Genomic DNA, 22,408 nt, shown 5'->3' with positions numbered 1-22,408 from the left:
TCCTTATATGGGCATGTTTTTATTTCTCTTGAGCTTGTAATTTTGACAAAGTCTAATTTATCAATCTTTTTTTATATCTAAGTGTGTTAGCTAAAAAATCTTTGCTTATAAGGTCACAAAAATTTTCTCCTATGTCTTCTAGAAGTTTTATGGTTACTTATATTTGGGTCTATGATTCATTTCCAGTTAATATTTGTAAATAGTATGGGGTAAGGGTCAAGGTTTTTTGCATATGGATGTCCAATTGTTCCAAAATCATTTGTTGAAGACTATGCTTTCCCTATTGAATTATCTTGGCACTTATGCTAAAAATAAATCCACTAAAAACGTGTAGGTCTATTTGGACTCTCATCTGTTTCACTGACTGCTTCTCTGTCTGTCCCAATATCAAACTGACTTGATTATGTTAGCTTTTAAGTCAGGTAGTGTGCATCCTCCCAACTTGGTTCTTTTTTAGTGTGTGTTTCTGGTTCTGGCATTCAGGGTCCTTTGAGTTTCTATTTGGAATCAGTTGATCACTTTCTACAGAAAAGCCTGGTAGGATTTAGAAAGGAATTACACTGACTCTATAGATAAGTCTGTGAAAATATCTTCACAATATTATCTTCTGATCCATTAACACGGTGTATCTCTCCATTTATATATTAATATTTCTAATTTTTTCTCTGTAGTGTTTTCTAGTTTTCATTGTACAGGTCTTACACATATTTTAAGAGTCCCCTAATTAGCATTATGTTTTTATGCCATTTTAATTTCTTAATTTTTTTCTTGTTCACTACCAGATATAAAGGGTTTTTTTTTTCCTAATGTTGATTTTGTATCCTATAACCTTGCTAACCTCCTTAGTTCTAGTAAGTTTTCTGTAGATTCTTTGGTATTTTCTTTGTAAACAATTGTGTTATTGTGTGTGAATATAGGCAGTTTATTTCAACAGTTCCAATCTGTATGTCTCTTATTTTCTTTCCTTATTTCAGCTGGTATTGATGGTGAAATACATGCAGTGGGAGTAGATATATTTGCTTTATACCTTATCTTATGGAGAAAGTGTTTGGACTCTCACTACTAAGACTGACGTTAGCTGTGGGGTTTTCATGGATGTCTTTTATTAGATTGTAGAGCACCATTGTTTTTGTCTGTCTGTTTTTTGGTAAGTGTACATAACTCATTTTGAAATTTCTAATGCTTTTTCATGTATATCACTTAAAGCAATGATATAAAACAATTTATATTAATTTGCTGCTACCAAAAAGGTTTTTTGTTAGCACATTGAATTGTATGCATCCTGAAACAAGGCTTTTATTTTTTACTATTTCTAAAATTTCTAGCAATATTGGATATTTTTTATCCAATCTGCCTTCAGGGGATGGACATTTGGGTAGCCACAATGTGCCCAGGTAATAATTCCCTTCCACGTAACAATATGTTTCTTTTCAAAAGTCGTAGATATGGGTCTTTTTCATTGAGCAATGTCTTTTTGCTCCCACCAAAAACAAGTGACATCATGAACATTCATTATGATTCATTCTGATGTGAGCATGTATTCACAGTCACCACCATAACCTTGTGCTGATGTATAGTAATGTAATAAATGGTCCCCTTCTGTCTCACAGGAGATGGGATAAATAGGCCTGTCTGTAATCATGTTCCCCTTGTGTCAGAGCACAGACCATCAAACTGCTCTTATATCACTATATCACTGGTATTTTAAAAAACAATCTTTCTTATCTGTATGTATCATGTAAGTAATTGTTAATTTATAAATAATAGGTATATGACAGCATGAAAAGCCTTTAAATGATTTATGGTTGATAATGTCTCCCTTACTCTCTTTCCATTCATTTCTTTATACTGAAATTATCCCAAGACAATTGGGCAGCACTGACTAGCCTCATGATCTCATGTCCTGACAGGTTTATTATTAAACCGATACCACTTACCTATTTTTGTAGAAGAAACAGAACATTCACATTTATTTCTAAATCCAATATGCATGTATCCATACACATGCATACACACATACATATAAGTAACTTCCTTCCTCTACCTACCCCCTAGCCTAAAGTGAGATTCCTATGTAATAAGAACCATGACTGTGTAACTAGTTCCTCAGAGCCTACCATATGCATTTCACAGAGAATATATACAGAAAAACGTGTTGGAAAGACAGGTCATTCTCAGTGTTCCCAGCATCCTATCAGAGTCTTCCCTTTAAACATGATTTCAGCACCCACACTCAGCTGTCCATTAATAGGCCATCTGCACTCTGGTGTCTACATGGCTTCCTTGCTTTATGCAGGCCTCTATATGTTATCTTACCAGAGAGGTAACACCTTTCATATCCCAACAACACTGTGATTAATAAAATGTATTTAAACACATTATTGAAGGCTTTCAGTCATTACATATTTTCACGTTCAGTGGCTATGAGAAGTACAACAACTCCCATGTGGGTGTCTTTAAACACCTCCCACTGGACCCTACCTTCCAACAGTTCCACATTGAGGACCAATGTGGAACCATTTGTTTTAGTACAGCTTTAAAAAATAACTTTGGTGGGGAAAAACCATATTCACAGCATAGCAGGGACTACCTAATCTTGAATATTATTTAAATAAATTCTATTAACCAAATACATATTGAGCATATAAATGTCATACATTATATGAGATATAATAATGACTAAAATACAGTTTAAAAGGTGGAACTTATTTTTTAATTTTTTTTAATTATACTTTAAGTTCTGTGGTACATGTGCAGAACATGCAGACTTGTTACATAGGTATACGCATGCCATGGTGGTTTGCTGCATCCATCGCCCCATCATCAACATTACGTATTTCTCCTAATGCTATCCCTTCCCCAAACCCCCACCCCTTGACAGGCCGTGGTATGTGATGTTCCCCTTCCTGTGTCCATGTGTTCTCATTGTTCAGTACCAACTTATGAGTAAGAATATGCAGTGTTTGATTTTCTGTTCTTCTGTCGGTTTGCTGAGAATGATGGTTTCCAGCATTATCCACATCCATGCAAAGGATATGAACTTATCCCTTTTTATGGCCGCATAGTATTCCATCGTGTGTATGTGACACATTTTCTTTGTCCAGTCTATCATTGATGGGCATTTGGGTTGGTTCCAAGTCTTTGCTATTGTAAACAGTACCACAATAAACATATGTGTGCATGTGTCTTTATAATAGAATGATTTATAATCCTTTGGGGTATATACCCAGTAATGGGATTGCTGGGTCAAATGTTAGTATTTCTAGTTCTAGGTCCTTGAGGAACCGCCACACTGTCTTCCACAATGGTTGAACTAATTTACACTCCCACCAACAGTGTAAAAGTGTTTCTATTTCTCTACATCCTCTCCAGCATCTTTTGTCTCCTGAGTTTTTAATGATCACCATTTTAACTGGTGTGAGATGGTATCTCAGTGTGGTTTTGATTTGCATTTCTGTAATGACTGGTGCTGAGCTTTTTTTCATGTTTGTTGGCTGCATAAATGTCTTCTTTTGAGAAGTGTCTGTTCATAGCCTTCACTCACTTTTTGATGGGGTTGTTGCTTTTTTTCTTGTTCATTTGTTTAAGTTCTTTGTAGATTCTGGATATTAGCCCTTTGTCAGATGGGTAGATTGCAAAAATTTTTTCGCATTCTGCTGGTTGCTGTGTCACTCTAATGATAGTTTCTTTTGCTGTGCAGAAGCTCTTAAGTTTAATTAGCTCCCATTTGTCTATTTTGGCTTTTGTTGCCGTTGCTTTTAATAACTGAGTCATGAAGTCTTTGCCCATGCCTCTGTCCTGAATGTTATTGCCTAGGTTTTCTTCTAGGGTTTTTATGGTGTTTGGTCTTATTTTTAAATCTTTAATCTATCTGGAGTTAATTTTTGTGTAAGGTGTAAGGAAGGGATCCAGTTTCAGCTTTCTGCATTACTGCCAGCCAGTTTTCCTCACATCATTAATTAAATAGGGAATCCTTTCCCCATTGCTTGTTTTTGTCAGGTTTGTCAAAGATCAGATGGTTGTAGATGTGTGGTGTTATTTCTGAGGCCCCTGTTCTGTTCCATTGGTCTATACCTCTGTTTTGGTACCAGTACCATGCTGTTTTGATTACTGTAGCCTTGTAGTATAGTTTCAAGTCAGGTAGTGTGATGCCTCCAGCTTTGTTTTTTTTTTTTTTTTGCTTAGGATTGTCTTGGCTATGAGGGCTCTTTTTTGGTTCCATATGAAGTTTAAAGTGTTTTTTTTTCCAATTCTGTGAAGAAAGTCTATGGTAGCTTGATGGGGATAGCACTGATTCTATAAATTACTTTGGGAAGTATGGACATTTTCACAATGCTGATTATTCCTCATCATGAGCCTGGAATGTTTTTCCATCTGTTTGTGTTCTCTCTTATTTCCTTGAGCAGTGGTTTGTAGTTCTCCTTGAAGAGGTCCTTCACATCCCTTGATAGTTGTATTCCTAGGTATTTTATCCTCTTTGTAGCAATTGTAGATAGGCGTTCACTTATGATTTGACTCTCTATTGCTGGTGTACAGGAATGCTTGTGATTTTTGCACATTGATTTTTTATCCTGAGAATTTGCAGAAATTGCTTATCAGCTTAAGGAGATTTGGGGTTAAGATGATGGGGGTCTTCTAAATTACAATCACGTGGTCTGCAGATAGAGACAATTTGACTTCCTCTTTTCCTTATTGAATACCCTTTATTTCTTTTTCTTGCCTGATTGCCCTGACCAGAACTTCCAATACTGTGTTGAATAGGAGTGGTGTGAGAGGGCATCCTTGTCTTGTGCCGGTTTTCAAAGGGAATACTTCCAGTTTTTGCCCATTTAGTATGATATTGGCTGTGGGGTTTTCATAAATAGCTCTTATAATTTTGAGATACATTCCATCAACACCTAGTTTATTGAGAGTTTTTAACACAAAGTTCTCTTGAATTTTGTTGAAGGCCTTCTCTGCCTCTATTGAGATATCATCATGTGGTTTTGGTCTTTGGTTCTGTTTATGTGATGGATTACATTTATAGATTTGACTATGTTGAATCTGCCTTGCATCCCAAGGATGAAGCCGACTTGATGGTGCTGGGTAAGCTTTTTGATGTGCTGTTGGATTCGGTTTGCCAGTATTTTATTGAAGATTTTCTCATCAATGTTGATCATGGATATTGGCCTGAAATTTTCTTTTTTAGTTGTATCTCTGCCAGGTTTTGGTATCAGGATGATGTTGGTCTCAAAAAAATTAGGGAAGATTCCTTCTTTTTGTATTGTTTGGAATAGTTTCATAAGGAATGGTACCAGCTCCTCTTTGTACCTCTGGTAGAATTTGGCTGTGAACCTGTTCGGTCCTGGACTCTTTTTGGTTGGCAGGCTATTAATTGCTGCCTCAATTTCAGACCTTGTTATTGGTCTATTTAGGGATTCAACTTCTTTCTGATTTAGTGTTAGGAGTGTGTAAGTGTCCAGGAATGTATCCATTTCTTCTAGATTTACTGGTTTATTTGCATAGAGGTGTTTATGGTATTCTCTGATGGTAGCTTGTATTTCTGTGGGGTTGATGGTGATATCCCCTTTATCATTTTTTATTGCATCTATTTGATTCTCCTCTGTTTTCCTCTTTATTAGCCTGGCTAGAGGTCTTACTATTTTGTTGATCTTTTCAATAAACCAGCTCCTGGATTCATTGATTTTTTGGAAGGGTTTTTTGTGTCTCTATCTCCTTCAGTTCTGCCCTGATCTTAGTTATTTCTTGTCTTCTGCTAGCTTTTCAACTGGTTTGATCTTGCCCTTCTAGCTCTTTTAATCATGATGCTAGGGTGTCAATTTTATATCTTTCCTTGTTTCTCTTGTGGGCATTTAGTCCTATAAATTTCCCTCTAGACACTGCTTTAAATGTGTCTCAGAGATTCTGGTACATTGTATCTTCATTCTCATTGGTTTCCAAGGATATCTTTAGTTCTGCCTTCATTTCATTATTTATCCAGTAGTCCTTCAGAAGCCGGTTGTTCAGTTTCCATGTAGTTGTACAGTTTTGAGTGAGTTTCTTAATCCTGATTTCTAATTTGGTTGCACTGTGGTCTGAGAGACTGTTAGGATTGCCTTTTTTTTTTTTTTTTTTTTTTTTTTTTGCATTTACTGAGGAGCATTTTACTTCCAATTATGTGGTCAGTTTTAGAGTAAGTGGGACATGGTGCTGAAAAGAATGTGTATTCTGTGGATTTGGGGTGGAGAGTTCTGTAGATGTCTATTAGGTTAGCTTTGTCCAGATCTGAGTTCAAGTCCTGGATATCTTTGTTAATTTTCTGTCTCATTAATCTAATATTGACAGTGGGGTGTTAAAGTCTCCCACTACTATTGTGTGCGAGTCTCCGTCTCTTTGTAGGTCATTAAGAACTTGCTTTATGTATCTGGGTGCTCCTCTATTTGGTACATATATATTTAGGGTAGTTAGCTCTTCTTGTTGCATTGATCCCTTTACCATTATGTAATGTCCTTCTTTGTCTCTTTTGCTCTTTGTTGGTTTTGAGTTTGTTTTATCAGAAACTAGGATTGCAACCCCTGCTCTTTTTGCTCTCCATTTGCTAGTAAATCTTCCTCCATCCCTTATGTTGAGCCTGTGTGTGTCTTTGCATGCGAGATGGGTCTCCTGAATATAGCACACCAATGGGTATTCACTCTTTATCCAATTTGCCAGTCTGTGTCTTTAATTGGGCCATTTAGTCCATTTACATTTAAGGTTAATGTTGTTATGAGTGAATCTGATCCTGCCATTTTAATTCTAGCTGGTTGTTTTGCCCATTAGTTGATGCAGTTTCTTCATATTGCTGATGGTCTTTACAGTTTGGTATGTTTTTGCAGTGGCTGGTTCTGGTTGTTCCTTTCCACGTTTAGTGCTTCCTTTGGGAGCTCTTGTAAGGCAGGACTGGTGGTGACAAAATCTCTCAGCAGTTGCTTGTCCATAAAGGATTTTATTTATCCTTCACTTATGAAGCTTAGTTTGGCTGGATATGAAATTCCGGGTTGAAAATTGTTTTCTTTAAGGATGTTGAATATTGGCCCCCACTCTCTTCTGGCTTGTAGGGTTTCTGCCAAGAGATCTACTGTGAGTCTGATGGGCCTCCCTTTGTGGGTAACCTGACCTTTCTCCCTGACTACCTTCAGCATGTTTTCCTTCATTTCAACCTTGGTGAATCTGACAATTATGTGTCGTGGGGTTGCTCTTTTTGAGGAATATCTTTGTGATGTTCTCCATATTTCCTGAATTTGAATGTTGGCCTGCCTTGCTAGCTTGAGGAAGTTCTCCTGGATAGTATTCTGAAGAGTGTTTGCCAACTTGGTTTCATTCTCTTCATCACTTTCAGGTATACTGATCAGCTGCAGATTTGGTCTTTTCACATAATCCCATATTTCTTGGAGGCTGTGTTCATTTCTTTTCACTCTTTTTTCTCTAAGCTTCCCTTCTCGCTTTATTTCATTGAGTTGATCTTCAATCTCTGATATACTTTCTTCCATTTGATTGATTTGGCTATTGAAACTTGTGTATGCTTCACGAAGTTCTCATGCTGTGTTTTCAGCTCCATCAATTCATTTATATTCTTCTCTGTGCTGGTTATTCTAGTTAGAATTTTGTCTACCCTTTTTTCAAGGTTCTTAGCTTCCTTGCATTGGGTTAGAACATATTCTTTTAGCTTGGAGAAGTTTGTTATTACCCACCTTCTGAAACCTGCTTCTATCAATTTGTCAAACTCATTCTCCATCCAGTTGTGTTCCCTTGCTGGTGAGGAGCTGTAATCCCTTGGAGGAGAAGCAGCGTTCTGGTTTTTGGAGATTTCAGCCTTTTTGTGCTGGTTTCTTCCCATCTTTGTGGATTTATCTACCTTTGATCTTTGAAGTTGGTAACTTTTGAATGGAGTCTCTGAGTGGATGTCCTTTCTGTTGATGTTGAAACTATTTCATCCTGTTTGTTAGGTTTTTTTTTCTAACAGTCAGGCCCCTCTGCTGCAGGTCTGCTGGAATTTGCTGGAGGTCAACTCTAGACCCTGATGGGCTTGTAATCACCAGCTGGGGCTGCAGAACAGCAAGGATTGCTGCCTGTTCCTTCCTCTGGTAGCTTTGTCCCAGAAGGGTACCTACCGGATGCCAGCCAGAGCTCTCCTGTATGAGGTGTCTTCCAGCCCCTCCTGGGAAGTGTCTCCCATTCAGGATACACAGGTATCAGGGAGCCACTGGAGGAGGCAGTCTGTCTCTTATCAGAGCTGGTCCACTATGTTGGGAGATCTTTTGCTTTCTTCAGAGCAAAAACCACAACCACCCCTTTTCCCAGGTGCTCTGTTCCAGGAAGGTGGGGGCTTTATTTATAAGTCTCTGATGGGCTGCTGCCTTTTTCCAGATATGCCCTGCCCGGCAAAAAAGGAGTCTAGTGACAGTCTGATAAAGAGGCCTTGCTGACTTGCCGTGGGCTCTGCCCAGTTGCTGTATAAACTTCCCAGCAACTTTGTTTACACAGGCGAGGTTAAAACTGCTTACCCAGGCCTCAGCAATGGCAGACACCCCTCTCCCCACGAAGCTCAAAAGTCCCAGGTCAAGCTCAGACTGCTGTGCAGGCTGCAAGAATTTTAAGCCAGTGGATCTTGGCTTGCTGGTCTTCATTGGGGTGGGACCTGCCAAGCCAGATCACTTCGCTCCCTGGCTTCAGCCCCCTTTTTCAGGGAAATGAGCGGTTCTGTCTGTCTCACAGGTGTTCCAAGCATCACTAGGGTATGAGAAGGGGGAAAAAAAAAAAGTGCTGCAGCTAAAACAGCCACCCAGTTTTGTGCTGGAAACCTGGGGCACTGGTATTGTAGGCACCACAGGGAATCTCCTGGCCTGTGAGTTGTGAAGACCATGGGAAAAGCACAGTATCTGAGCCAGAGTGCCAGGAAAAGTCCCTAATGGCTTCCCTTGGCTAAGTTCTCCAGCCCCTTGAACTTCCTGGGTGAGGCAATGCCCCACCCTGCTTTGGCTCGCCCTCCTTGGGATATACCCACTGTCTAACCAGTCCCAATGAGATGAACCTGGCTCAGTTGGAAATGTGGAGATCACCTGGCTTCTGCATAGCTCTCACTGGGAACTGCACACTGGAGCTGTTCCTATTGGTCAGCGTGGCAGAAGCCCCCCAGTGGGACTTACTAATTAATATAGTTAATAATATCTGTTAGGACATTATTGCTTGCTATAAAGAAACACCTGAAACTAGGTAATTTATGAAGAAAAGAGGTTTTATTGGCTCATGGTCTTCTAGGCTATACAGGAAACATGGCAGCATCTGCTTCAGGAAGCTTCCAGTCATAGCAGAAGGCAAAGGGGTAGCAAGCACATCACAGAGAGAGACAGGGAGATAATACCTTCATGTACATTATCATAGCTAAACTCTCAAATTTCTCTTCTCTAAAGTTAGTTGACAGCATCATGTTTTAAGGTATTGCAACCTTATTTGACTACTACATTGGAAGTTTGACTCTTTAATACCACCATATAATTATGTTTACACAAAGAATTGGAAGGAAGGCATAGAGTCTCCATATGTTCATTTCGGCCTGGGTGGCTAAAGGGCTTCTAAGAGTCAATGCATGAAAATGGCCTAGATTGAATAAATTAGCAAAATCACAAAAGGAAACCACTATAGGAAATAGTTTTACACATGTAATTGCTGAAATCCTATAGTGAATGTGTCAATCTGTACTAACTAAATAAATTTGTTCATAGACATGTTCTATATTAGCTTCCACTCTTTCATAGACCTTTGCCAAACAAAATCCCACTAGAAGTAGGATGTTCACACCCGAGTAGGAGTTTCTTGGATAAATATTTTTACTATATGGAGACCAAAACCACTTTTACAAATTTTAGACTTTGATTGAAATACTATATTTCTTTAGCTTTTTTCTCCCATCTTTTCTCCTGGCAGCTACTTGTGCACTAACTTACCTCCTCTGGCCTCCCACGGGTCTGCTGAACAAGAGACTGGCTGCATGCACAGGACGCCAGATAGCTCCAAAAGTGGTGAGACAAGCTTACCCAGTCATTGCCACCACCAAATGGACTGGAGAGACACAGACAGGCCTATTTGCCCTTCTCCTAAAACCTAGTTGAAATTATTCCTTGAATTAAGCATAGAGATTATACATTGTCAGGCTATATTTTATAAAATGCCTGCTTACATTTCATTTGAGTGCTGCATGAATAGAATACATAAAGGTAGAATTTATTCAGCCAGTCCTTAAGAAATCATAGTAAGAGTTACTGAAATATAACAGCCACATTCTTTCGTAAGAATGACTCTGATCTCAACTTTGCCCATCCAGTTTGAAACAAAAATTTCAACTGGTTTCTTAATTCTGTAGTCAAAAACTGGTGCAGAATTTTTCATAGGCCCTTTTGAAGATCGCTTTTGTTAATTTGGCCTTTGAGTAATAAAATATTTTTAGTAAGTATTTTTAATTGTAATAAATTCTGTTAAAAGTTAAAAAAAAGGCCAGGCATGATGGGCAGCTGAGACAGGAATCATTTGAGCCTAGGAGTTCAAGTCCAGCCTGGGCAACAAAGCGAGACCCCCATCTCTAAAAAAAAAAAATAATGCTTTTTGTTAGCCAAGCGTGGTGGTGTACACTTGTAGTCCCAGCTGCTCAGGAGGCTGAAGTGGGAGAATCGCTTGAGCCTGGGAGATTGAGGCTGCATTGAGCCATGATCACACCACATCACTCTAGCCTGGGCAAGACCCTGTCTCCAAAACAAAAAAAAAGAGTGAAACAAAGAACACTTATTTTTGATGTGCCGAACCTCAACCTTTTCACTATTTTTGTGAGACAATATAACCAGTAGGCAGTTGACTTGGACAATAGTGTGATAAGGGTGATCTGGGCCAGTGCAGGATCCTAGTTACTATGAACCCAGAAACTCATCTTTTAGAATTAATTAGAATAATACCCAATAAAATGAGTACTATCACTACTGCATAAATAATATATCTGACTTAGGGTGGCTCCACAACTCAGATTTCATAATTTAATATGATAGCTCTGTTCAAATTAATCTTTCACATCAGAGGAGACACTTTGGTTATTTATGATATGTTAGAGATAGATTTTCAAAATGGTTAAGGTATATTGTTGTGAATGTCCATGGCAAATTTAATTAACACAACTCTGTTTTAGAAATACAGCTGCGTAATATGTACAAGGTCAGAGTACGTTCACAGTGTCTCAAGAACACCTAACTTTAAGGAAAGAGACACAGAGGCATGGAAGAGGCATGCCCCCCCCATTGTCATTCCACAGCAGTTCAGCTTGGAAATAAATGCCAACAGAGAGTATTGCAATTTAATAGAAAGAGTTTATGCCAGGCCCTAAAGCAGCAATTCAAAAGAATCACTTGGTTGAATGCTTATGTTTATCTCTGACCTGAATTTGGATAAGCTCTTCGGTGCTAGGTAGTTTGGGTTGGTGTCTTACATTCAACATTTGTTGACTAGCCTATAGACTGGCATTTGGGAATAAGATAAGTCAAGATCTCTCTCCTCTTGGCCTTACTTACTTTTCTGTCCCCCACAACCCATTCCCTTCCTGTCTCCAACTCAGATCTCAGCTGTGTGACTTCTTCAAGAAGCCTCCTTGATCATCATCATCTACCTCTACTGCCATCTTATACAGCTCATTACCCTCTATTCTCATTTTGTAACTTTCATCACTTTTGGCACTTCTCATTCAATATGTGTCTTCCCCATCAGCCTGTTCACCACAGAGGGCAGGAACTACATCTGTGATCCTGCTGTAGCTACTGTACCTTGTACTCTGTATTTTTTAAATGAATAAGTAAATGAATGACAGTAGGTTCATACAGACATATACCTTCTCTATCATTTCTCAGCCTTTTGGCTAAGATCAAGTGTAAAAATGTATCTTTTCAGGTGGCTACTGAATGTAATTGAATAACTGCCATCTCCTGATTTTGTCATAATTTTTTATTCATTGTCTTTAAAGAATTCTTTAAGACCTTAACTGTAAGTTGCTTACTGTCCAATCAAATTGGTGTTGACCATTGGCAAACAGCTATTTGCTTTCTGTGTTCTTACCCCTTGTGTTGTGTTTTAATGCAGCAAAGGCCATTGGGGGTGAGAGGGAGGCCAATGAGACAGTATTTTCTTGTTTTTGTCTTGTATGAGTATTGTCTAAGACCTTGAGAATGCAATTGAGTAATATGACTACAAAACCAAGATTGTAAAAAAAATTATATTATCTACTACAAACTTAATGTTAATTATAATTTTTGGTAACAGAATATTTGAACCTAAAATGTTTATAGACTCAACAAAATAATTTCACAGTTTTGTTTTAGATGAGTTGAATACTCTTTTTCTGGCAAACAAAGCAATTGGCTTGATGGATGCATAAGTTTTCACTGTTGACTGATAATCAGTAAGAAGCCCAGAAATGCTCCCAGTGGGAACTGAGACCTAGTATCAGAATAACTGCTTTGCAACATTGCTAGTGGTTGGGCTATCAAGGTCACTGGTTTAGTTTTCTTAACAACTGGTGCTGATGGTTCTCTTGTGAAATGGTAAGTGTGTGGTCTAAGCCCAATTTTTAGAAAATGAGACTATCCCAGCCCCTGCTCTCATGATGAACACATCAGCTTTTCCATTATTGCCCAGAGGAAACTAGGCTACCTGCTAGTCAAAGTCATTCATTTATTAAATGACTATTTATTAAGCATTTAACTTATTTCATGCATTGGGTTATGCCCAAGACACATAGAAATAAATAGAACAGTAAGTTATCTGCCCTCTAGAGGCTATAGGTTACTCAAGTGAAATGAGAATTAACTGCTGTTAGAGCTGAGCCCCCAAACAATTGTTATTTGGGTTACTAACTCCTGCCAATTTGGTACTTTTTGGCCTTTGAGACAGTATTTTCTTTTTGTTTTTAACTTGTGTCAGTATTGTCTTAAGACCTTGAAAACGCAATTGAGTAACATGACTACAAAACCAAGATTGTAAAAAAAGAGTATTTTATATTATCTATTACAAGCCTACTATTGATTATAGTTTTTGGTAACAGAATATGTGAACCTAAAATGTTTACTTATACGTGTTTCCAGCTTGGAATAGTTTGAGGCATTTGTTTTTATTGCCTTTAATATAAAAGTAGCTGAAGAGAAGTTTAATATTATTGGCATTAAATTATTAAACATGTATGTAAGTGCATGCAATGTCATGGAAAGAGTAATTTATAGTCTCATGAAATTGCTGATGATAATATTTATAAAAACCCCTTTTTTTCTAAAATACAGCGTTGTTTGTATTTGCCAGCCACTTAATTATTTTGCTCAACAACAACAACAAAATCTTAACATATCTCATAACTTGAAATGACTTGGGCAATTATGAGTGGTAACCTTTAATAACTAAATTTAATTTAGAGATTTTTGTATTCAGAATGCCGAAACAACTTGGTAATAATTCAAGAATTTATAAAAGCCCAATGTTTGTTAGTATTTTTAATAAAATAAGGAGAGACTGAAATGGAGTTAGAGAAAATCAGGCATACAATGGCAAGTTCCTCAAGATTTATGGGGTCTGGGTTACTCTGACTACAGTGAGAGTTAACAGTATATATATATATTTTTTTCCCCTCATTCTGCCAGCCAGAGAAGACCTCTTATTTAAAGGGCACTGTTGTTAAATTAAGGCTTTGCTTCTGACAAACTGCCCTTCATGATTTTCACAGGATATTTATAACATAGGGGCAGTATACAAAAAGAAAAATGTTTAATGATGAGTTTTGCATGTTATACAGTGCTATACATCATATGGTTTAATTTAGATCCTCTGAAATATCAGTTAGAATGAAATTATCAAAAGGAGAAAAGTCACATGGCATGGTGCAAACAAGATGTGCCTATTTGTATTTATGTTTGCTAATGAAAGTCAGCCATGATTCCCACTTTGATTTTAAGAGTCTTAGACCACCATTCGGCTTTATTTATTATAATTAAATCTCTTGCCCACACGCAGACACAAGGGCAACAAAGAAAGGGGCATATTTTATCTTTTAAAAAGCAATTGCATAGCTTTCATATGAAACTCCTGAGCTTCCGAGATTTATAGTATTAAAGCAAAACAGTATGTCTTTCAGGGCATGGTCATCTTGTCAGGCAAATGGAGGGTCCAAGAGAGGGCTTAGCCTCTGAATCTAATGACCCCAGACAGGCGAGGGCTGAATTAGGATATATGGGGGCAGTGGAATTGGAACAACCTAAGTTTGAGACAACTTGGCATATTCGCTCCTCTAGCAGAAGAAAGACTGAAAAAAGGCCTGTTAGAAGCACAACTGATTTTTTACTATAAAGCTTGGGAGTGGGGTGGGACAGAGAGGGGGCTAATTTAGTTGACTGTGAAACAGCATTTATACATGAAATTCAGAATGTACCTACCTTCCCAACTGTGGCTCAACGGAGTATTCAGTAAAGTAACTAAGTAGATATTTAGGTTAAATTAATAAGTAAGAGTTAGTGAAAGCCTGTTGCTTCTATTTTCTTCTACTACCTCTCTACCTTTTTCTCCCAGCAAAGCAAAGTCAGTGTAGAACCTCAACCCTCTGTGCCCTCTTCATCCCTGTGGAGTGAAGAAGAGCATTTGGAAAACCCCCAGGCAGTTCCTGTGGCCCACAAATCATCCTAGATACAGAGCATCTATACTCAGTTAATTAGGAGTTAACAATAGTTTGAGAGAGGGTGGATATATGCTCCAGATCTTTTTGTTGTCCCTTTTACTGCTGGATTTAACCCAAAATTGCCGACTCCAAACACCTCCAAGCAGGCCATATTATTTGCTCAACCCAAAATCAGACACAGCATAGCCCTAGTAAGACTTCCATGAAAACACATGGTGTATCACCCCCTTGAAGGTCCTAAAGATGCATGCATTTGCCACAGAACCTTTCAGCCATGTTTATCTTATTTTGATATTTTGTCCATTTATCAGAATTATTATTATTCTGTGCACTCAGGAAAATTAAGTGATTCTCCAGGGGAGGGCTAATCATAAAGCAGAAAACCCCAGAGTAGAACGCAAAGCTTATAATGGCTTAACCTCTACCTGCTCAGCTGTATTGTTTCAGACATAATTAAGTTGTGTTCCCTCCTCCCCTCACCACCCCACCCCCCTGCCAGTTTCTTCACTTTTGTTCTGCTCCCAAGGGCTGTTCTTTATCCAGAAAAACTTTTTCTTTCCCTGCGTCTGTTTTCCCTATTAAGGCCAGGGAAGCTACACACATAGCTTTGGGCAGAATCAGAACCATCTGCAACAAGCCCTAAACTGAGTCAGGAATCCTAGGCTCTCCCATGTGACTATGGATGGGTCACTCTCTCTGAGCATTCATCTTTTCATCTGTTAAATGAAAAATGGGGCCAGAGGAATTCACAAAGGTACTTTCCAGTTCCAAAGTTCTATTGTTCCTTGATTCTAGATGTTAGTAAAGGGTATGTTCAGCTTGGTTTAGCAGGCTCAGTTTCCAGATTCCTTTTTCATTATAGTATTAAACATGTTGTGGCAGTCAGACAGACTGTGCTCCTAACAGTGGCATCTTGGCATCTAGGGGGAAGAAAACAATGCCTAGTCTACAGATGACCTAAAAGGGAGAGATGCAGGTAACCTATCTGCTGTGGGTGAAAGCTGCAGTCTGAAAACTTCCATTTCTGCCTCTTCCACGTTAAATTCACTAAACGCCAAAATCAGAATTTCCATTAGGAAATACTGTTTACTGCATAATCACGACAGATTCTAAAAATGTTCCATTTACTGACAAAACCATTATAGGGTCCTGTTCATTCCAAAGCCTAAACACCACTTAGACCCACTAGCTTTGAAGAACCGGAGCTAGAGCATTTGTATTTTTTAAAGCTCCCCAGGTGATTTGGGTGCCATGTTCTATACTATACACTATTGAAGTTACTTTGGAAAATAAGCAGTAGTTGAGCAAGCCTCCAAAGTAAAGATGATTTAGATTCACGGTCCATGTCTGTCCTCTGAAGTACTGTACCTGGCTGATCTGGTTTAAATTTGAAATAAAATTGTAATTTACCTTTTAAGTGATGTTTAGCAAGAATTAATTTATTAGGACTGAGAGAATATGTGTATCTATAGTACTGTGGGTGGAATTGGGGCAGGGGACTATCTGGTTTGTTTTGTTTAATGTCAGACAATGAAAAGAACACAGGCCCTGGGTTTTAAATCCAAAATCTACTCTTTTACTAATTGTGGTAAGGCTCAAATTAGATACAGACATGAAAATATTTCATAAACCATAAAACCATGTATCCCAGCAATTTTTAATCTTTGCCCCTCCTTACTCTGAGAAATATACAAATCTCATGCCTTTCTAAAGTGTAAGTTCAAATTAGATATTGCGATTAGAAGCAAAAAAGCAGAAGCTTGCTTTGTTTTCTCCCTCCTTTCCTACTTTGAGAGTGACCTCTCAGTGCATTTTACTTGTGGTGGTTCAAACTTGAAGTTTAGTGAAGGCAGAAACTGTCTATCTTTGTGTCCTATTGTGCCACCAAGCACACAGTAATTTACAGAATAAGAACTCAATAAAGATTTGCTAAAATCATATTAAACAAATTTATACGAATTCAGACAATAGAACCAATAGCCTCTTTCTTAGGCCTTTGAGAAATGAAGTATTTGTAAAAGAATTTGGGAGTTATTACAGTGAAATTCTTGTGCTAGTTTATTTAAGATTTGAGAAACCAGAAGAGAATCAGAAGAGGTAATAGAATAAAACAAGTCTGAACTGGAAGAAAGAATGGTGTTTATAGTTAATGTTTTAATAATTATGCTAATGGCAAAAATAATACACAGTAATATTTAAGTTGGAACTACAAAATAAGTTTTATAACATATGTACTTTTGCTTCAGATAAATATTAATCTTTTGATTAATATTCATTTGTATTCCTTAAGATGTACCAATTTATAACTCATTAAAAAAAGAGGTATATAATCATGTCGTCTGCACAGAGACAATTTGACTGCATTGTCTTAGCCCAAAATCTCCTTAAGATGATAAGCAACTTCAGCAATGTGCAAAAATCACAGGCATTCCTATACACTAATAAGAGACAAATAGAGTCAAATTATGAATAAACTGCCATTCACAATTCCTACAAGGAGAATAAAATACCTAGGAATACAGACTATTGCTCAAGGAAATAAGAGAGAACACAAACAGATGGAAAAACATTCATGCTCATGGTTGGGAAGAATCAATATCATGAAAATGGCAGTATTGCCCAAAGTAATTTATAGAATCAGTGCTATCCCCATCAAGCTACTATTGACTTTCTTCACAGAATTGGAAAAAAAAACACCTTAAACTTCATATGGAACCAAAAAAAAGAGCCCACATAGCCAAGACAATCCTAAGCAAAAAACAAAAAACCAAAGCTGGAGGCATCACACTACCTGACTTGAAACTATACTACAAGGCTACAGTAATCAAAACAGCATGATACAGGTACCAAAACGGAGATATAGACCAATGGAACAGAACAGAGACCTCAGAAATAACACCACACATCTACAACCATCTGACCTTTGACAAACCCAACAAAAACAAGCAATGGGGAAAGGTTCCCTGTTTAATAAATGGTGTTGGGAAAACTGGCTAGCCATATGCAGAAAGTGGAAACTGGATCCCTTCCTTACACCTTATATAAAAATTAACTCCAGATGGATCAAAGAGTTAAGACCTAACACCATAAAAACCCTAGAAGAAAACCTAGGCAGTACCATTCAGGACATAGGCATGAGCAAAGATTTCATGACTCAAATATCAAAAGCAATGGCAACAAAAGCCAAAATAGACAAATGGGATCTAATTAAACTTAAGAGCTTCTGCGCAGCAAAAGAGACAGTCATTAGAGTGAACTGGCAACCAACAGAATGGGAAAAAATTTTGCAAGGTACCCATCTGACAAAGGGCTAATATCCAAAATCTACAAAGAACTTAAACAAATTTACAAGAAAAAAAGAGGAAAAAACCCATCAAAAAATGGGCAAAGGATATTAACAGATACTTCTCAAAAGACGACATCTATGTAGCCAACAAACATGAAAAAAAGCTCATCATCACTGGTCATTACAGAAATGCAAATCAAAACCACAATGAGATACCATCTCACATTAGTTAGAATGGCGATTATTAAAAAACCAGCAGACAACAGATTCTGAGGAGGATGTGGAGAAATAGGAACACTTTTACTCTGTTGGTGGGAGTGTAAATTAGTTCAACTGTTGTGGAAGACAGTGTGGTGACTCCTCAAGGATCTAGAACTAGAAATACCATTTGACCCAGCAATCCCATTACTAGGTATATATCCAAAAGATTATAAATCATTCTATATAAAGACACATGCACACGTATGTTTATTGTGGCACTGTTCACAATAGCAAAGACTTGGAACCAACCCAAATGCCCACTGACAATGGACTGGATAAAGAAAATGTGGCACATATACACCATGAAATACTATGCAGCCATAAAAAAGGATGAGTTCATGTCCTTTGGAGGGACATGGATAAAGCTGGAAACCATCATTCTCAGCAAACTGACACAGGAACAGAAAACCAAATACCACGTTTTCACTCATAAGTGGGTGTTGAACAATGAGAACACATGGACACAAGGAGAGGAACATCACACTCTGGGGCCTGTCAAGGGGTGGGGGACTAGGGGAGGGATAACATTAGAAGAAATACCTAATGTAGATGATGGGGTGATAGATTCAGCAAACCACCATGTCACATGTATCTATGTAAGAAACCTACACGTTCTGCACATGTACCCCAGAATTTAAAATATAAATGAAAAAAAAAGAAGTAAACCAATATGGGATTTAAATGTTTTCTCTAGCTTGACCATTTGAAGTGAAAAAAAAAAAAAGAAAAAAAGTCATTTTAAAAAGTGTACACTTAGAAATTAATGACCCCACCAGTGCCCAGTGCAGTAGGTAAAATCTGTATCTGCTTATCCAGGTAGATTGACATTCTGGCACCGGTCATAATTTGAAGCTTTATGAATAAATGAATGTCAAAATTGGGTCCTCAATTAAAAAAACTGAGAACTATATATTCCTAATTTTAGAACTAATTGGGGCCTTAAAAACATTAAGTATTGTCTTTGCTGTGAACTTTCAGAGATGCTAAAATGTCTGAGCTTTTCAGCAAATTCACAAAGGAGCAAGTGATGTTGAGAACAGAGCTTTATTAAATCAGAAATGAAGCTTAAGTACTATATAGGTATGTAGGATCCAGTTTGTTGGGAGGTCTAATTGTGTTATTGATTAATCTGTAATTTTCAACAGTGGGTAGAGGTCCTGGCTGTTTCTGGTCAAAGCCTGGATTTTACTAACTAGGAGTGTCTGTGAAGATACAGAACTAGGAATCATTCATAGGGTCTGACAGAAGAAAGAGAGTGGGATACAAAGTATTCCATGAGAATGTGGCCTCTGGAAGGCCCTCACACCAAGCTATGTTTAAATTTAGTTTCAACATTTGCAACATAAATAGAGAGAAATTTACAGCTGACACAAATATGAGTTGTCTTCATCCATCTTCCTGTAAAGTTGCTTACTCTGGAAAGCATGCCGAAGTGGGGACGTTCCCATAATTGCCTTACATAGACAACGTACATCCTTTGTACATCAAAAGGAAAAAGTAGTGACTCAAGATAGAGGACCCTAGGGAATATGTTTATGGAAACTGCTCTTCACTAATTACACATGCTTGTTTGTTCTTTATTTTAGAATTAAAATAGGAAGACCTCATCACAGAAATCTGGGTCAGCTCAAACTTTGGTTTTCTCATTAGATGTGGGTCCTTGAGGGTCTGTGATATTAAATAAGCCTGCAATCTTTTGTTTGCCAAATGGTGATAAATCATCTGTGAAGGTGAATCAATCTTTGAAAAGTGAACTTTTTCATACTAATAACAACTATTTTCATATTGCCCAGTCTGAAAATGTTAAAACCTGGTTATTTATCAGGTGAACTCAGCTAAGACTCAGTCTTTCACCAAGCCAAAACCTCCTTTCTCAAGCAAGGCTCACTTCAACACTGTACCTTTAGAAGGAATGCAGCTTTACTCCTGGTCCATTTAACTCCATCTAAAACCATTCCCTGTGCTTTAAATAATACATTATGTTAAAGATTGTCACTTGGTTGTAACATTTAAAATATCAGGGTCAAGAAGCTAAGAGTATTACTTTGGCATAAGCCTCTGTGAGGCAGCCGTGGTGGTAGGAGCTGTTTCACAGACTGAGGCTCCCCTGCTTGTGGTTGTGGGAAGACACCCTGTGCATTCCTGCAAGTTATTTGTGGCTCTCTGAGGAACTCATTTAACACTGTTCTGTAGCACACAATTTTAGGAAGTAGAGTTGGAATTTTCTAGTCCTCGTTAGAATGTGTACTTCAATCCAGACGTGTTCTACAACACAAAAAGTCCCATGGTAAAGAACAAGCTCGTAGAAAGAACACTGAGGAATGATGCTTGGAATGTGCCACTGTTTTGTCATCCCTTATACACTGATCTGGAGTGAACTGCGTAGCAGCATAACTAACCGAAGAAATTTCAGCCAGGGCGCCAAAGGCTGACAAGCATAGTAAATCTTCTTAAGCAGGATATTCGGAGAGAGAGTTTTCAAGTTAATTGAATTTTATGATTAACAGAAGGTTATCTGGAAGACTATATTCATTTCACCTCATGTTGATGGAAGTCTTTCTAAAAGGGTTAAGTCTACTTTCCATTTTTAGTATAATTATAAATGTGATTTAATTCTTAAGATGAAGATTTCACTGCCTCCATAGCATTATCTTGATCATAAAAAGTTATTCTATATTTCCTAAAATACGGCTGTGGCTGTTCAAGGTTAATTCATTGGGCTAGAAGTATACAGACTGCAGAACTGCTTCAGAGTTATTAGCCTAAGGGGGGATAAATCCCTAATATGAAATTTTATGATTTTCTTTTTCTGAAAACAGATTGTGGAAAAATTCCATCCGATTGAAGGTTACGAATTCTCTGGATGTGACTGTTACGAGTTTCAATGATGAAAAATGTGCCAGCAAAAGGGAAATTTTATTCCTAAGTCCTGAATTTTAGTTCTGCTCCACTCTGGGTCTTAAAATGAGATTCAGGATGTTACAGAGACCCTGTGTGGTCCAGGTCTCCCAACTCTGAAATGCAAAATATATCTCTTGGAATGAAAAGCATGCGATTTTTCTTTCTTTAATTGGAATGTACTGTATAATTGCACTTAGAATCCATTTTCCCATTTTCTTTTATGGGAGCATTTTATCCCACCGTGCATATCCATGTGTACATCTGTACATACAGGTATGTCTATAAAATTAGATTTGCATTTTTGATACTGTCTACAATATAAACAACTATACAGAACTCATTTGAGATGATAATATTTTAGGGGGGAGGAGAGGCCTCTACTAGTGTCTGTTCCAATAGCTTTTCACTCAGACTATAAATTAGGCCCAGGGAGGGCCAATAATGAGTCAGTAATTTATAGACTATTAAGATACTTGTTAGAACTGATTCCTGAGCATGTTGAATAAAGAACACATGTTTATAAAAGACAAACAGATTCAATATATCTCTTTGGCCTAACCAAGCCCAACCAGTTCACAAAATGGGATGTCTTATTTTGTGTATCTTCTACTTCTCAAAAATAGAATCACTAACCACTTGTTAACCACACTGACTTTTTAATAGACAGAATGGTTGCTACAGTTTTGCCACCAGAAATGTTCAGATTAAGCATTCTATTAGATCGTAGCCAGAGTCTACAAAACAGGAAGGCGGCTCTGCTTGCTTTTTGCCTCCTTTCCTTGTTTGAATTGATGTGATAATTCATTGCAGATTTCTTTTTCTTTGATAGAATGCCTACCGCAGGAATGGGATGGCCTTTCTAGCCTGCTGATGTGACAACTGTGATGTGCCTGAAGCAACAGGAAAGGCGATGTTATATTAAGGTGATTTCTTGAAAACAAAATAAAATACAAATTTACCTTTCTCCCAACCAAGGGAGTGGGCTGGTTTGTTGTGACTATCAGCTTGCTGACTCCTGCTCTTTTCCAGCCCCCTCAACCATCGGTCTTGTTTACTAGATGTGCTGTTCAGCTAATTAATGGCAGGATGTTTGGGATAGGGCGTAGGTGGACAAGAATGCAGATCACACAATTCTGAAATTTTAATTTCAGTGGATTTACTGCCCGCCGCTCACATATCTTAAAAGTAGTGGTTGTCCCCCCCTCCAGTGTTTTGTCTGTGTTTTATTTGCTACATTTTATGATTTAAGTTTAGAA

General features: G+C 37.8%; 1 protein-coding gene and 1 non-coding gene across 2 annotated transcripts in view; both read left to right on the top strand.

The window, feature by feature from the left end:
- Window positions 1-22,155, top strand: part of SUPT3H (SPT3 homolog, SAGA and STAGA complex component) — a 543,512-nt gene extending 521,357 nt beyond the window's left edge. Inside the window, 1 exon segment of the mRNA XM_032299791.1 lies at window positions 21,982-22,155. Coding sequence (XP_032155682.1) covers window positions 21,982-22,023 — 42 coding nt within the window. The 3' untranslated portion in view covers window positions 22,024-22,155.
- LOC116565909 lies at window positions 11,889-12,074 on the top strand. The gene has a single exon (XR_004275651.1). It is a non-coding gene; the product is annotated as a U2 spliceosomal RNA (small nuclear RNA).
- Window positions 22,156-22,408: the final 253 nt, after the last annotated feature.

Source organism: Sapajus apella, unplaced genomic scaffold (assembly GCF_009761245.1).
Source record: "Sapajus apella isolate SASKATOON/1434 unplaced genomic scaffold, GSC_monkey_1.0 scaffold41, whole genome shotgun sequence".
NCBI lineage: Eukaryota > Metazoa > Chordata > Mammalia > Primates > Cebidae > Sapajus > Sapajus apella.
This window is presented reverse-complemented; position numbering and strand designations above follow the sequence as displayed.